Consider the following 15,954-nt stretch of genomic DNA (forward strand, 5'->3'; position numbering starts at 1 on the left):
TTGGCCGTCTTTGGTGACTTCTTGGGTGCTTGAAGAGTGCTTTGAAAATGCTCTCCAAATACCCGTAAAATGTTTAGGATACAAATAAGTTTGTTTTTCTCTCAATAAAGCCTCTAGCCTGAAAATGCAGAAAAAGTCAACACCTGTCGATGCGTTAGGTTGAATGTGATAATTGTTTTACTTTAAGAATTCGTGCCCTACATGTCCGCTTGTTCAACGAGGAAGAAGTGTAAGAATATTTGTTTTTCAGAATTTGTGCCCTACATGGAGCGCTTGTTCGACGAGGACGTTCTGCTGGGAGGCGGCTGGACCGTGCATGAATCCCTGAGACCGATTGCCTACTCGACGCTGGCCGACCTTGTGCACCATGTCCGCCAGCACCTGCCACTGTCCGACCTCGCGAGGGCGGCGCACTTGTTCTCCAAAAATGTCCACGACGAATCTTTGCCGACTAGGTGAAGTTGTATAATCTTCAACATGTTACGGATCGGTATATTTATTTTCTATAAGATTCCAGATAGAAAATCTGTAGAATTTCCATGAAGCTTTTTAAGAATTTTTTCCAAACTTCAGACCAAAAAAGTTTTACTTCTTAGTTAACCCCTCAGGCCTCTGGTATATTTTGTCAGAAGGAATATTTCTCCTTTGCAATAAAATCCAAATAAATGAAATGTATCAAAAACTAAAAACAGGTTTTGAAAGGTGATGAAATACGCTATAAATGGATAAAAAGATTAAAAATAAATATATAATTTTTGAAATATTAAAATTTTGAATACAAACATTATTTTTTTTTTAAACGTCTCAAATTAATATTTTTGTGCCTAAAATTACTGATAAAAAAAATAAAACACACTCAGAAAAATGTATTACAAGCGTTATCGTCACCTCACTTTTTCATTTCATGTAGAAAATTAATAATTCATAGAATTCTCAAAGGTGCATAAATTTTTTTCAAATTGCGTTCAAAACCGTTGGTTTATGGGACCTTAAAGAGCTATTATCAAACCCGAACAAATTAGCACGAGGAGTTGAAATACATCAGCATCCTTTATGAGTGAGGTGGATGAGTAGCGATAGTCAGACGAGTCGAGTGCATGCCCCACAACATATACTCCCTTATCAACACTGGTACCATCAAAACCATACTCATCAACAACACTGTTTACTTTCCTTTCCAGGGTGGAATTTGGTCTCCACAAATGCCCTGCCTCGCTATTTGCCTCCAGTCCCCCGTCCTTCCCACCCTGCACCAATCACCCTCCACACACTCATCCACCTCTTCCTTGGTCTGCCTCTGACACAGTCATAACTTTGGGCATCCTCATTGTTCATTCCTCATTTTTCATCTGGCATACTAATTACAATAATTTTTCTCTCTCAGTATTCAAACAATGTCCTGCAAGCTGCTGCTGAACCTCGTGGACTGCATCCGCCAGTATTCGGACGAGGCAGCGACCCCCGGGGCGGCGGTGGGGGCGGGGGCAGCCGGGGGTGCCGTGGTGGCAGCCACCGGCGCCCCCGGCACTCCTGCCACCATGCAGGGCCGCCAGCTGCTGCTACGGATCCTCGAGGTGTTTGTGCTCAAATTCAAGACTATATCCAAGCTGCAGCTGCCCATATTGATGGCCAAATGGTGCATACTTCTTTTAGTTACTTATATTTTATCCACTAATGTATGGCAGTGAGGTGTGGAACTGGCAGAAAAGGATGAAAATAGACTAAAAAGCACTAAAAATGAAATCTCTTCCGTGTTAAAAAATGCAGATCTGATAAAAAGTGAAAGGTTGATGTAAGCTAAATGGTTAAGATTAAGAAAGGGACACTAGATGGTTTGGGCATGTAGAGCGAACAAAGAAAGTAGTGTAAGGCGAATATAATATAATTATTAGTTGGAGCAGGCATCATTCTGCTAATCCACTTATATGTAATTTCAGTTTAATGGTAGTTAAGTTAATTTAAATAAGTCAATCCTTTCTTCTCTCCAAATGAGAATCCAGTCGAGCTTTATATTAATTTGTAGCATCAATGACATATGTTGTTAAAGTTTGTTCCATGCTTCCACTACTCTATTTGCAAGGAAGTGGTTCCTAGAATTAAATGCAAAAGGTGTTTTTTTATGTCCATGGAGATTTACATTTGTGTTAGTGATGAAGATTGTCCAGATAAAATTTTGAAAGTCTCAATCATGTCACCCCTATGACGTGGAAAAAAGATAGACACGACGCCCGACAAAGACATTGCACTTAAAGTTAACCGAATACATACTTGAGTCGGTTCATATCAAGAGTCAGAATAGCAGAAGAGTATGTATGAATGTGAATGAAGCAAGAAGTGTGTGGCAATCTATCCTCTCTGCCCACCCTTGCAGTAAAATGATGCAGTTGTTAGTTAAATAGCTAATCTCATTTTTCTTTTAACCACTCAGAACATTAGAACGTCAAAAGACGAAGAATAGCGGTCAAGACATTAGAACGTCTTTTCACGTAAACGCGCGAGATTTTACAAAAATTGATTTATTTCCATCACTAGTATACGGATTGCCATGATTTAAAAAACAGAGTATCGATAATGAATAACGCTACGCGTCTGTATTCAAGAATATCTATGGAACGTAGAGGTGCATTATCTAAGCCGATTGAAACTGTCAAGATGTTCGTTAATAATTTATTGCGTTTCTAAATAATTTATTAAAAATATTTTAGTTTGGACGGTTAATATTTTGAGGTGACTAATAGTTTTTAAATATATTTCTTCAATATATAAAGTGTTATTCCTTTATGCTACTTAGAAAAAAGTACATTTTTCAAGGCTTTGAAATAATGGTAATCGATTTTTACATATTTTTGACGTTTTCATAAAATGTATATTTAGAAATGCAAATATTTACGTATAACAACACAATGCGATAGTGGATTTCATAATTTTTCCAACACATTTTTTAGAATGAGGCTACGTTTCCCAAAACGTGAGTTATGAAGATTTTAATAAAACTCGTAAATAACACAAAAATTATCACGTTCTGACCGTTCTCAAAGGGACACATAATAAATAAAATTCTATGTCTGAGAGGTTAATAGACATTATTAAAATGTGTATTCTTTTCCAGCAAATCACCGGCTCCCTCATTTCCTTCCACCACCAATCCTCTGAGTGGACTGCCTCCGAACACTCCGCAGACACCAGTGCCCATGTCGGCCAGCGCATCTGAGCTCCGCAGTGAGGAGGAGAGGTCCACTCAGGAGGCCATGGACCCATTTGCCACCCAGAAGACTGGCGAGGAGAAGTCCAAGTTTGGTTTCCCCTCATCGCAAATCAATAATTACAATGTGGCAGATTACAGAACGTTGGTCAAGACTTTGGTGTGCGGTGTGAAGACTATCACCTGGGGCTGTGCATCTTGCAAAGTAACTCAAATATTTAATTCATTGCCTAAAAATATCTTAACCTTATCTATGCGGCTGTGGTATATGTTATCCACCAGTGGCTATCCCTGCACGCGGATGTCGTGTATGTGATCAATGAAGTTTCACTAAAACACAAACATTGTGTCAAAAGGTGCCGCGTAATGGGGTAGCTGACATTGAAAAGGCCAGCGTTGTATGGATTAAAGCAGATTATTATTTTTGTTATTTTTATTTCTTTATTCAGTAACTTCAGAGAATTTAGTTCTAGTTATCTCAGAACCATCAGACTTTTGTACGTATTATGGCATATATACCTAACCTAAACTTAATCTATTCAGGGTACACCAGACGGGACTACAAGTTCAAAACAATTCCTGCCACGAGAGACTCTGATGTTCATACGCCTGGTGCGATGGGGGCTGCAGTCTCTAGACATTTACACGCTGCAGCCCTCCGTGCCCAACCCCCTTCCTCGCCCCCCCTCCGCCATGATCCGCTCCAAGGAGGAGAAGGAGGTTTTAGAGCATTTCAGTGGAGTGGTAAGTCACCCACACAGCACTTTAACTCTAATTATCTTTCCCCATTAATAGAATTTTCTGATAATTAGTATTTACATATCTTTTGTCTTTCAGTTTTCCATGATGAATCCACAAACATTTCAAGAAATATTCACCGCCACTATATCTCACATGGTAGAAAGAATAAATAAGAACATGACCCTGCAAATAATCGCAAACACCTTCTTATCTAACCCGTCAACGTCGCCTATTTTTGCTACAGTCTTGGTGGAATATTTACTAGAACGAATGGAGGAAATGGGTTCAAATGTTGAACGTTCCAACTTATACTTGAGATTGTTCAAATTAGTCTTTGGCTCTGTCAGTCTATTCCCTTCAGAAAATGAACACATGCTTAGGCCACACCTTCATAGTATTGTTAACAAAGCTATGGAATATGCCATGACAGCCAAAGAGCCTTATAACTACTTCCTACTTCTGAGAGCACTCTTTAGGTCCATCGGCGGTGGGAGCCACGATTTGTTGTACCAGGAATTCCTCCCCCTTCTGCCAAATCTTCTGGAAGGACTGAACAGGCTACAGAGTGGGCTACACAAACAGCACATGAAGGATTTGTTTGTAGAATTGTGCCTCACAGTCCCAGTCAGACTCAGCAGTCTGCTGCCATACCTTCCCATGTTGATGGACCCCCTGGTGTCGGCACTCAATGGCTCCCACACTCTCATATCGCAAGGCTTACGAACCCTAGAACTCTGTGTAGACAACCTCCAGCCTGACTTCTTGTATGAGCACATACAACCCGTGAGAGCAGATCTGATGCAGGCTTTGTGGAGAACTTTACAAAATAATGATGTGGCTCGTATAGCTTTTAGAGTTTTGGGTAAATTTGGTGGTGGTAATCGTAAAATGATGATAGAACCTCAAAGGTTGGAGTATAAAGAAACCGAATCTGACGGTCCCGCAGTCATTGCATACTTCCAAGAACACCACCGGCCGATTGAATTTTCTGTGTCCAAGGTGATTGACACAGCATTCAGTGCTCTAAAATCTAGTACCACAGATCCATTTTATAGGAGACAGTGCTGGGAAGTGTTGAGGTGTTATTTAGCTGCTTCTCTGTGTTTAGATGATGATAAGCACACATTACAAAAGCTCTTCCTTCATCCCAGTTTCTTGGAAGGGAAAATATCTCCCATGACCAGCCCCCATTACAAGTGCACAGATAATGTCACTAGAGCAACACATCAAACTGCATTGACTGGCATGTTTGTGGCGGCGGCTATTAAAGAACTACGCCACCTTGTGCTGCCTACAATGGTAGCGCTCGTGAGACACTATACCATGGTGGCGATTGCCCAGCAAGCCGGTCCATTTGCTCTAACTCAAAGGAAAGGACCCATGGGCACAGGTCTCGATCCTTTGGTTCTTATTGATGCTATAGCCGTAATCATGGGTCATGAAGAAAAGGAACTATGCAAACCTGGCCATTTGGCTCTGGTTTTAATGATGGAAACCGCTGCCACTATATTGGGAGGGAAAGAGCGAGCGTGTCAACTTCCACTTATGGAATATCTTGCAGAAAGGATGTCACTCCTTTGTTACGAAAGAGCATGGTACGCCAAGCTGGGTGGCTGCATTGCTATCAAGTTCATGTTTGAAAAGATGGCAATCAAATGGGTTTATCAGCACATGTTTACCTTCCTGAAAGCCTTCCTTTTCGTAATGATGGACTTGACTGGCGAAGTATCCAGTGGAGCTATAGATATGGCTACAGTCAATTTAGAAAAGATGATCAGAGTGTGTGTGACGGGATCATCAGCCGGGGTCAGTGAGCAAAGCTTCAAAGTGCTGGAGCCAGACGTGATGATGGCCAGAAACAAAGCTTTGCATGATGTTCTCCATGAGCTTGTAAGACAGGTCACCAGTCCACATATTCTCGTAAGAGAGCAGGTATGTGTTATTTACAAAATATTTACAGTTACTTTGCAACACATTTTTTAAAACTGATACTAATTATTTGTTGTATATTGTAGGCCATGCATTCGCTTCGACTTATTTCTGAGCTTCAAAATAAAACAGTGACAGAAGTGATGGATCCCCACAGAGAAGTCCTAGTTGATATCATTCCACCTAAAAAGCATCTACTCCGGCATCAGCCAGCTAACGCTCAGATGGGGCTCATGGATGGAACTACTTTCTGCACTACACTCAATCCTCGTCTTTTCACCATAGGTTCAATTAAACTACATACCTAAATATTATATTATGTTACAAATTTTTTGGCTTATGAATGAAAACAGATAGATGGTTTTTTTTTTTTTTTTTACCTTTTTGCTGCGTTCAAATAATAAATCGAAAATCAGCGCACGTTTATTGCGCCTGTGTGCCGAACAAGGCCGTTTGTACCGGCACGGGAGATTTGATTCGAACTGAAGGGGAAAATATGTCTGGGTCGTTTTAAATCCTTACCCAAGATAAACAACCAATTTTTTTTTAATGTATTTCTAGAAATGTGTAGATATGGATGTAGAATTTTTAGAAACCTAGAAATGACTTACGTCAGCTCCCGCTTGAGAGGCAAGCGCGTTGGAATGACTTTAGATGCTTTCCGCAGGCTAATAGTTAAATAAGTTTATAAATTTTTCAGATTTGTCCATCACCGAGCACAAAGTATTCTTCCACGAGCTGATAGCCATTTGCGAAGCCGACGACGCTGTGCTGGGGAAGTATGCCTGCTACAAGAGCGTGAGCCTGGTGCCCCTCCGCAAGTCTGCGCTGAAAGCCCTGGCTTCCTGCCACTATATTCAAGGGCCGACGTTCCGAGAGAAGATATTCAACGTTCTGTATAAGGCTCTTGAGAAATCTGACCCAGAATTACAACATGTAAGTGTAAACATTTTATATTCGATCTATCTATCTAACTAAAACTTTATTCACTGCCTTTTACTTCCACTAAACTTGTTCATTCATTACATTAACCTTAACAGGCTGGCTTCGAATGTATGCAGAAGTTCTTGAGTGGTTTCCAAATAGATATGGAAATTGTTCACCCCATAATGCGACCCCTGTTACTGACGCTGGGTGACTATAGAAACCTTAGCGTGAATAGCGCCAAGAGACTCTCCTACCTGACGCAACTTTTCCCCTCTTCATTCAATGAAAAGCTTTCAGAGCAACTTTTACAACTTCTGAAAAAGCTTTTGGACTATGCAATCCAAACAAGCAGAGGTGAGCACTTATCCATCTGTTAAATCTAAATACAATATGTAATCTTATTATTATGTAGTTCTTTGTACGCATTTCATTAATATGAGATAACCTGGCCTCACGTAATGTGGTAAAAAAATATTTCAGGTACCAATTTCTTGGGTGCATCAAAGACTGGTGAAAACGAGCAGAAGATCATTCTATTGATAGGTATATTCCATCAAATACCCGCTGCGTCGAGCAAATCTTTAGAATCCCTGTGCCGTTTAGTTCTCCAGGCTGAGAAAGCTCTCATGATAGAAGCTGGGTCACCATTTAGAGAACCTCTTATCAAATTCTTACTGAGGTAATTAAATATCTAAAATATTCAAATACATACTTAGAAATAAGACTTACTCATGTACACATAATCATACAATGTTATAGACATAGACTTAAGATATTTTGATTCGGTGGATCCTGCAGACAAGCTGGCATGTGACAGCTTTGTTGGTCTACCTATTTTGTTAAATTAAAAAAAAAAATAAAAAAATATATATATATTTCATATTTTGTGATGTTAAATCCAAAGTTCGCTTTAGTGACCATACATTGAGATGTAGTCAAGTACTTCCCAACCTTCCTATTCCCAACTTTCTTCATCCCCATCTCCTTTCAGCCTCACAACAGTCCCCTATTTCCGATCCACAGATTCACTGGCTTTGAGCAGTTTGATTCTTGTGCAGTATCAAATTCAGTTTTTTAAAATATTTGTTTATTTGAAATGTTTTTTACATTCTAAGATGATAGCAAACTTGTTTTTAAAATCATAACACCTGCAAAAATAAATTCTCAGATTCCCCAAAGAAACCTTGGAGCTCTTCCTCGGCGATAACAGCATTAAGGACCAGCAGTCCAGCCGCTTCCTGCAATACCTCATCACCCATGCCAAGGGTAAGCCTTACCGCGACGTGCTGCAAACGGTGAAGAAGCCCCGTCTGGTCACGCTGCTGCTTGCTCACACTCACGCTGCGCCCGCCCTCACGCACACCGACAAGAACGAGATGCAGTACCAGGCCATCCGCATCATTTCACTGCTCATCAAGCATGATGACCAGTGGCTGTCCACTCAGCCTGATATTGTGGAAGCTCTGAAGAGAATATGGTGCAATGATGCTTACCAGGTTAATATCATTCTACTATAATTCAATCATTTCATGTAAGTGCCTTTATAAACCTTCATCGAAACTTCTAATTTTATTTATTTTTGTTCTCAGGAAACTCACAAAAATGTTGATACGGTGGATTCTACCCATTGGAAAGAACCTAAATTGATAGTAAAGATACTGCTGCATTATTTCTGTCACCACAACACTGAAATCGACCTGCTATTCCAACTGCTGCGAGCTTTGTGCAATCGGTTCATTCCAGTCTTCCAGGTAAGTCAACATACCTACATTATATTATATATTTTTATGTTAGTATGCATTTTTGACTTTCATCTTATGAACCTTTTACAGTTCCTTCGCGACTTCCTTGAAAACACTGTCGCTCAAAATTACACCGTGGAATGGAAACGCCGAGCGTTCTTCAGGTTCGTGGATCACTTCCAAACGGACACCATGTCCCAGGACCTGAAGGCTAAAGTCCTGCAGATGATCTTGATACCCTGCTTCGCAGTCAGCTTTGAGAAGGGACACAAGATAGTGGGAGGACCCCCTGCCCCCTACCAGGACAATCCCGATAATGTTGTCTCGGTCTTCATAAATAATGTAAGTTTTACTTATACATATTTTATTCTCTATCAAATTTTACAGTTGACTAATCCCTAAGAAAGAACTTTTTTACTACTGAATTTTCCTAAAGAATAGCAAAATATGCACAAAGTTCAGAACCATAACACAACGCATTCAAGTGCACCAAAATTTCCCTACGCTTTTCTGACTTCTAATTAAGTGAAAAAAGGACTGAATAGTTGATATTAACACACTTCAGGCGGGTATCTTTTGCGCCGGTGGACCGTTTAATTTGTTTGAAATCGCCATATCTTCGAAAATGATGAAATTATTTTATTAAAAATTTCTACATACTATATTATTTGTAATGAATCGAAAACCAAATATTATTTGTAATGCAACTTAATTAATCGAAAACAAAGTCACTGTTGGGTCATTATGGTTCAATTTTTTTAGTATAAACTTGGTCTCTATTGTATAAAAATTATTATTATTTTCACTAAGCCCAAATCATCACAAACGTAAAACAATTGTCACATCTCAGTGTTGTCAGTGTAAACCCATTCAAATACTCTATGAGCACATCCCCCTCGCACGGTCGAGGTAATTGCAGCGGACCAAAACCATTAGTTTTTTTTCAAATTAAATGCGTAACACTTTTGGAATCAGTTGGTGTTACGCAAATGAATGACCTACGAATGATTTGATGTTTGACGGATTATCTATTTGAGTCCACTCCTCTTCTTCTTCCTCCATATCACTTTCTTCAGAATCACTGAACTGTAATGGCATCACTGGCATTCTTCTACTGCAAAGAATTTCTTCCCTTTCACTAGTATCTTCTCTTTTACTTGCTAGGTTATGAAGTGGCCCCACCATGGGCGACAGTTGCTAGGTTATGAATGCGCCGTGTTGAAAGCCAGTTGCTATGTTATAAAGTTGGGGATAAAGACACGTGCCCGCTGGTGTCGAACCAGGGGGCACCAGGGCATCAGGGTAGCTCAGTAATCGGAGGTGGTGAGATTCTTTTGTCTACAAGGCGTGGGGGACTCCTTTGTTCTCACCGAGCTCTCCACGGTCAGTACAGAGAAAGGTTATTTTAATATCACAAGCCAGGATGTGGTGAAAAAAAGGGTTTATTTCAGTAGTATTACAACGGGGGTACATCCTAACTATAAAAAACAGTATCGTTTCTCTCTCTTGTTCTCTCAACAGGGTGAATGGTACTACTGAATTTACTAAGTGAACACAAAATAAAGGGGAGTTTTAGGTTGAGGATAGCTTACGAGTACGCCAAATCATGATGCAGGAAGTCGCACTTGCTGTTCAAGGCGGGAGTTGACGGTACACACGCGGATTTAGTACTAGGTTAACTCCTAGGACCCGATTATAGCGGTCCTGGTCCATGATCTAAAGATACCGGCAGTATTATCGTTTCAAAACAATAGATTCTATTACGACGCGGCTTGACCGCGTTGTTTGCGATCTCGGGGAGAATGCGGCGTGCTCGCTAGACCGGGGTCTGATTTCAATTGGGGAGCGCTCGGGTGCGTGCCGGCGTATATGCTTTGTGCGGGAATTTTGGGAAGCTTCTTCTGTTTAGGATGGCTTTAATTTGTGTATTGTGTATTAGGGTGGAACGTGCTTCGTAACACACTATCAAATTCAGGCAAATATTTACTAGAACACCCAGATAAATTATCTGCGACGATTTCATCATCACTCTCGTAATTTTCAGAATCCATTTTCGAAAGATTTGTAAAAGTTAAAATAATCTCCTAGAAACACAACTGTATGACAGTTTGCTTTTCAAAAACTGAAATACACTTTATCACAAATATTTATTACGGTCTGCCTATCAGGGTTTGCCTATACCTGCTTTCTTTATACACCTGACAATTTGTTATCTAAATTACTTATTTTGTGTTAATCTTCAAATGCATTACTTATCAAGTGTCAGGTATTCAATAATAATAGGTCCCTTTGTTGAAATACCGATGTACACGAAAGAAAAACGATTTGATAATTATGAACATATAGTTGGGACCTTTAGAAAGAGATTGGCATATAATATTCATATAGAAACATTGGATAATTTATTCTTTTCTGCCATTGAAATGAAGCCGGCGCAAAGGTAAAAATACCCTTCCCGTCCTTAAGCAACAATCGACCCAACGGGTAGAAATACCTTTCCCGTCCGAAGTGTGTTAATATTGCCAAACACTTGGGGCCATCAATTCCCTAGGCTGTTCCAACTTCTAATTAAGTGAAACAAGGACTGATTAGTTGATATTAATATTGCCAGACACTTGGAGCCATAATTTCCCTGGGCTATTCTAATTTCGAATTAAGTGGGCAACTTAATTAAAAGTTAGAACAACAAGACTTGGAGGCCATAATTTCCGTGTTTTCTGACTCCACTGTATTCTGGCAGGTAATTGATCCTGAAAATCCGTTTGGCTGTTCGGACAGTGTGCGAATCTCCCTCCTCCAGTTTGCCTGCTTGCTCCTGGAACAGGCATCTGCCCACATTCATGACGCCAATAATAAGAAGCAAGGGAACAAACTGAGGAGACTCATGACCTTTGCATGGCCGTGTTTGCTGGTCAAGAATTACGTTGATCCCGCAACAAGGTTGGTTCATTTCTTCATTAGCAGTGGAAGAAATACTGTTGAAAGTTTTATTATTTAAGATATGATGAGATTGGTGGGCTATCAGTAATTTGAATTAGCTATTAGGAAAGTCGAGATAATTCTGATTACATTTCTTTTTCCCTGTTGACTCTTTAATTGTTGCATTAATAGTATAAATGGCATTATTGTGCCGTAAATAAATAAATAAAATAATACATTTTTCTTTTTTCAGATATCATGGCCACCTTTTGCTCAGTCACATAATTGCCAAATTTGCTATCCATAAAAGGATAGTCCTTCAAGGTAGTAAAAAAATTCAGACATAATATAATTTTCTAGCTGACATGTACCCGGCATAGCTCGGAGACTTTTCTCTACTTTCTATAAATATAATATGTGTGCATTATATACATAGTCTCCGGGGGTAAAGTGTGCTAACTTCGGGGGATGATTCTACATGATTGTAGAAGTAAAAAAGGGAACATAACCTTTTCGAAATTTCAATGTTTTAAGTTAGTTTTTAGGTAAAACAAAGTTCAATTGTTTGTATGGGAAAATAAATATTCTTCTGCCGAATTTTTTTTTGTATGGGAAAAAGACTATTTATTTATCTTTTTTATTTTTACCATCCTATAGAATCGCCTCCCGAAGATAGCGCACTTTACCCCCGGACCCTGTATATAAACTTTTCAGAAGAAATTCTCTAAATGATAGTGAAAACCCTATCAAAATCTTTTGCATAGTTTAAAAGAACTAAGCGCACAAACAGACGGACGCGGATATAGACTTCGTTTTATGCTATTTAGAGATTGTTAAAGTACATATTATAGGTGAATTTGTATTTCAGTGTTCCATAGCTTACTGAAGGCCCATGCTGTTGAAGCCAGACAGGTAGTGAGACAGGCTTTAGAGATACTGACTCCAGCCATGCCGTATCGAATGGAAGATGGCAACACTATGCTAACACATTGGACCAAGAAGATCATTGTTGAGGACGGCCACACCATGCAACAACTATTCCATATTTTGCAGCTCGTTATTAGACATTATAAGGTAAACTTTAATTACTAATTTCGTGAGAATATTTCATATTGTATTAGATTTGAGTTCTGTTATCATAAATAATATCATTATTATGATGTTTTAGGTTTACTACCCGGTGAGACATGCTCTCGTATCACATATGGTTGGAGCTATGCAGAAGCTGGCTATAAACGCCAGTCCTTCCATAGAACATCGGCGATTGGCTGTGGAACTTGCAGAAGTAATCATCAAATGGGAATTGCAGAGGATCAAGGATGAAGCTGATGAACAAGAGGTTTAAATTTCACTTTAAATTTCACCCATTAATTTCTCAATTTAATAAACTTGTTCTAAAAGTGCTCTTTCATCATTTTTTTTCCAGGGTTTGACTGCAAATTTGACTCTTGCTTTTGGAATGAAGAGACCTTCCACAGAAGACTCTAATTCCCTTAGAGGGTTTGAGCCCCCGCGCAAGGCCCTCAACACTGGCTGGACTAGTCCTTCTCAATCTTCTACATCGAGCACTACTCCTTCTATTACTAAAGCAGATCCTGAATCCCTTAAACCTATTGAAAGAGGTCAAGCTGATATAGTCTTAAATCTGCTCTTGAGGTTGGCTTGTCAAGTTCAGGTAAATATGAAGTTATTTTTTTGTGAATTTTTCGTGGACTTTTATTTGGCAGAATTGTTTATTTTAATTATTTGTTTTTAGAATACGGAAGTCACTCCTGTAGGCAGCTCTCCAGCAGAGCAGCTGGCTCGAAGATGTGTCACCCTCCTGAAGACGGCCTTGAAGCCCGATGTATGGCCCCAGCAGTGTGATCTGAAGTTGGCATGGTTTGACAAAGTGTTCACAAATGTTGAAAACACCGCTCCCAACTTTGGAAACATTTGCACAGCTCTCGAATTATTAACTTTCCTGCTTGGAGTCATGAAGAGGGAACAAATTCTAGCATCCCTTAAACCCTTGCAACGAGGCCTCGCTGCCTGCATCACCAGCACAAACCCCAAAGTTATCAGATTAGTGCACAGCCTCCTGGCCAAATTAATGGAGCTCTTCCCCACCGAGCCCACAGGATCCAATGTGGCTTCAAAGTACGAAGAACTCGAAACTCTTTACGCTTGCGTTAGCAAGATGGTGTTTGAAGGATTGGCTAATTACGAGAAGAATGCTACAGCTAACCCGAGCACGCTGTATGGCACTCTGATGATGTTGAAGGCTGCCTGTATGAAGAATGAATCTTACATAGATCGACTGATAACCCCCTTCATGAGAGTGTTGGGACGTATGGCTAAAGAGCACTTGAATCCCGCAACACCCGAGGCCAGCCCGGCTTCCTCTGAACTACTCACCCTAAGTTTAGATCTTATTAAAACCAGGGTAGTAGTCATGGGAGGGGATATGAGAAAAACCTTTATCGGAACTATTCTAGTAGGTCTGATAGAGAAGACGCCAGATGTCAAGGTAATGAAGGCTGTCACCAAAATGCTGGAAGAATGGATGAAGAATCGTAATCCTGTCACCCTGAGTCAAGCTCCTTCCATACGTGAGAAGTCTATTCTACTTGTGAAAATGATGCAGTATGTGGAAAAGAGGTTCCCCGATGATTTGGAGCTTAATGCCCAGTACTTGGAACTAGTCAACTACGTATACAGAGATGAACACTTGAAGGCTTCCGAGCTGACTTCCAAACTAGAGCCGGCCTTCCTGTCCGGGCTGCGCTGCCCCCAACCTCACATCCGGGCCAAGTTCTTTGAGGTGTTTGATGGTTCCATGAGAAGGAGACTCCACGATAGGTTGCTCTACATTATTTGCTCTCAAAACTGGGATGCTATCGGTCCACATTACTGGATTAAACAGTGCATAGAATTACTGATTGTCACTGCTGTGTCAAGTAAGGATAATATTTTAATTTAATAATCACCATTTTTACATAGGTGGGAAAGATTTATTTCTATTATTTTATATCTAACTACATGGTTATCCTGATGAGTTTTTTTTGTATTTCAGGTACGCAAATTCACATCTCCAATGAAATCAATCTTTTGCCCAGCATTGCTTCTGTGATAAACCTTGCAGACTGTGATGAAAAGAAGAACTTTGTAATTTACACGAGCATGGAGGAAGTTCCCGACAACTATGATATCCTGGACCAAGATAAAGAAGATGTTCTTGATATGGATTTGTCGAGTGTAGATTCCAATTCTAATAACCGGCGGGATGAAATTGACAAACAAGTTCCCAACCGGTATGAATTCAAGTGCATGATATCAATGTGCAATAACAATACCCTTGGCAATTTGTAAGGAACATACTCACGCTCATAATTTGTAATATTATTTTGTTGTAGACACCACGCCATCACAATGCTCATCGGGAAACAATCTGATTTCTTGGAGACAGCCCGTAAAGTCCGTACGGAACAACTGCTGGTTGCCGCTGCCCAACTCTGCCATATGGATGAGCAGTTAGCCCACTGGGTCTGGATTAACATGTTCCCCAAGCTTTGGTCCATATTGGATGAGAGACAGCTTACTGTAAGTTTCCTGCCATTACATGTTTTAAGTTTATACATATTTATTAGTACTTGTACTTGATTTGTTATTTAATGTTTTCTTTTCTTGTTTTTTTAAAGACTCTCATATCAGAAATGGTTCCATTTATATCTTCTGGAACCCATGTAATTCAGAAAGAACATCAGTCCCAATTAAGTGCAATCACAACATTTGTAGAAGCTCTGTCCAGGTGTAGTCCTACAGTTGTGATCAAACCGTAAGCCCTTTTGTTATTTTCACCATAAATTATGTTATGTATGTTTTTACTTATTTTATATGTATTTAATTACTATTTTAGGGCCCTTATGAAATATCTAGGAAAATCCCATAATTTATGGCACAGGATGACATTAAATCTGGAACAAATGGCATTTGATGCCACTGTATTGGCCAAAATTAAAAAAGATGCTTCGGACTGTTATGACTTTGAGCCAGAAAGCACCCCGCAAACGGTATTATTTTCTGCATTCTGTATGTTTATAGAGTATTATTTTTTATTAACATTTTAGTAGTTTGTACATATTATGCTCTTAGGGTATTTTCTTTAGTCATTGCTATTACGATATAAGTTTATGCTGCTATTCTAACTGCTACTTAATTTCTCTAGGACATATTGGATTCACTGAGTGATATGTATGAACTGCTCTTCGAGGAAGACATGTGGTCAGGCCTGTGGCAAAAGCACGCTCACTACCGAGAGACCAATGTAGCTATTGCTTATGAACAGCAAGGCTTCTACGAGCAAGCACAGGTAAAAATTACTAATTTATAATATACCTGCATATCATTTTTCATTCAATCAACCACAACAGATGATTGGAAAATTAACAAAAGTCTATATTGTCGTCATTCAGGCAAAGTTAACAAAACCACAACACACATTTTAGAGATCCT

General features: G+C 39.7%; 1 protein-coding gene across 4 annotated transcripts in view; it reads left to right on the forward strand.

Annotated features, from left to right (window-relative positions):
* Nipped-A (Transcription-associated protein Nipped-A) overlaps positions 1–15,954 on the forward strand; it is a 36,235-nt gene that overhangs the window by 8,107 nt on the left and 12,174 nt on the right. For all 4 annotated transcript variants that reach the window (XM_089651518.1, XM_089651517.1, XM_089651519.1 and 1 more), the window contains exons 7-29: positions 251–455; positions 1,385–1,636; positions 3,110–3,407; positions 3,746–3,946; positions 4,040–5,875; positions 5,959–6,157; positions 6,573–6,808; positions 6,913–7,153; positions 7,280–7,478; positions 7,968–8,295; positions 8,389–8,550; positions 8,632–8,883; positions 11,282–11,481; positions 11,714–11,784; positions 12,329–12,534; positions 12,629–12,799; positions 12,887–13,135; positions 13,217–14,399; positions 14,516–14,753; positions 14,856–15,042; positions 15,141–15,277; positions 15,359–15,512; positions 15,668–15,811. In XM_089651518.1, coding sequence (XP_089507644.1) covers positions 251–455; positions 1,385–1,636; positions 3,110–3,407; positions 3,746–3,946; positions 4,040–5,875; positions 5,959–6,157; positions 6,573–6,808; positions 6,913–7,153; positions 7,280–7,478; positions 7,968–8,295; positions 8,389–8,550; positions 8,632–8,883; positions 11,282–11,481; positions 11,714–11,784; positions 12,329–12,534; positions 12,629–12,799; positions 12,887–13,135; positions 13,217–14,399; positions 14,516–14,753; positions 14,856–15,042; positions 15,141–15,277; positions 15,359–15,512; positions 15,668–15,811 — 7,349 coding nt within the window. The remainder of the gene's footprint in view (positions 1–250; positions 456–1,384; positions 1,637–3,109; positions 3,408–3,745; positions 3,947–4,039; positions 5,876–5,958; positions 6,158–6,572; positions 6,809–6,912; positions 7,154–7,279; positions 7,479–7,967; positions 8,296–8,388; positions 8,551–8,631; positions 8,884–11,281; positions 11,482–11,713; positions 11,785–12,328; positions 12,535–12,628; positions 12,800–12,886; positions 13,136–13,216; positions 14,400–14,515; positions 14,754–14,855; positions 15,043–15,140; positions 15,278–15,358; positions 15,513–15,667; positions 15,812–15,954) is intronic.

The sequence above is a fragment of the Hesperophylax consimilis genome, chromosome 4 (genome assembly GCF_061612785.1).
Source record: "Hesperophylax consimilis isolate HC1 chromosome 4, BYU_Hcon_1.0, whole genome shotgun sequence".
Taxonomy (NCBI): domain Eukaryota; kingdom Metazoa; phylum Arthropoda; class Insecta; order Trichoptera; family Limnephilidae; genus Hesperophylax; species Hesperophylax consimilis.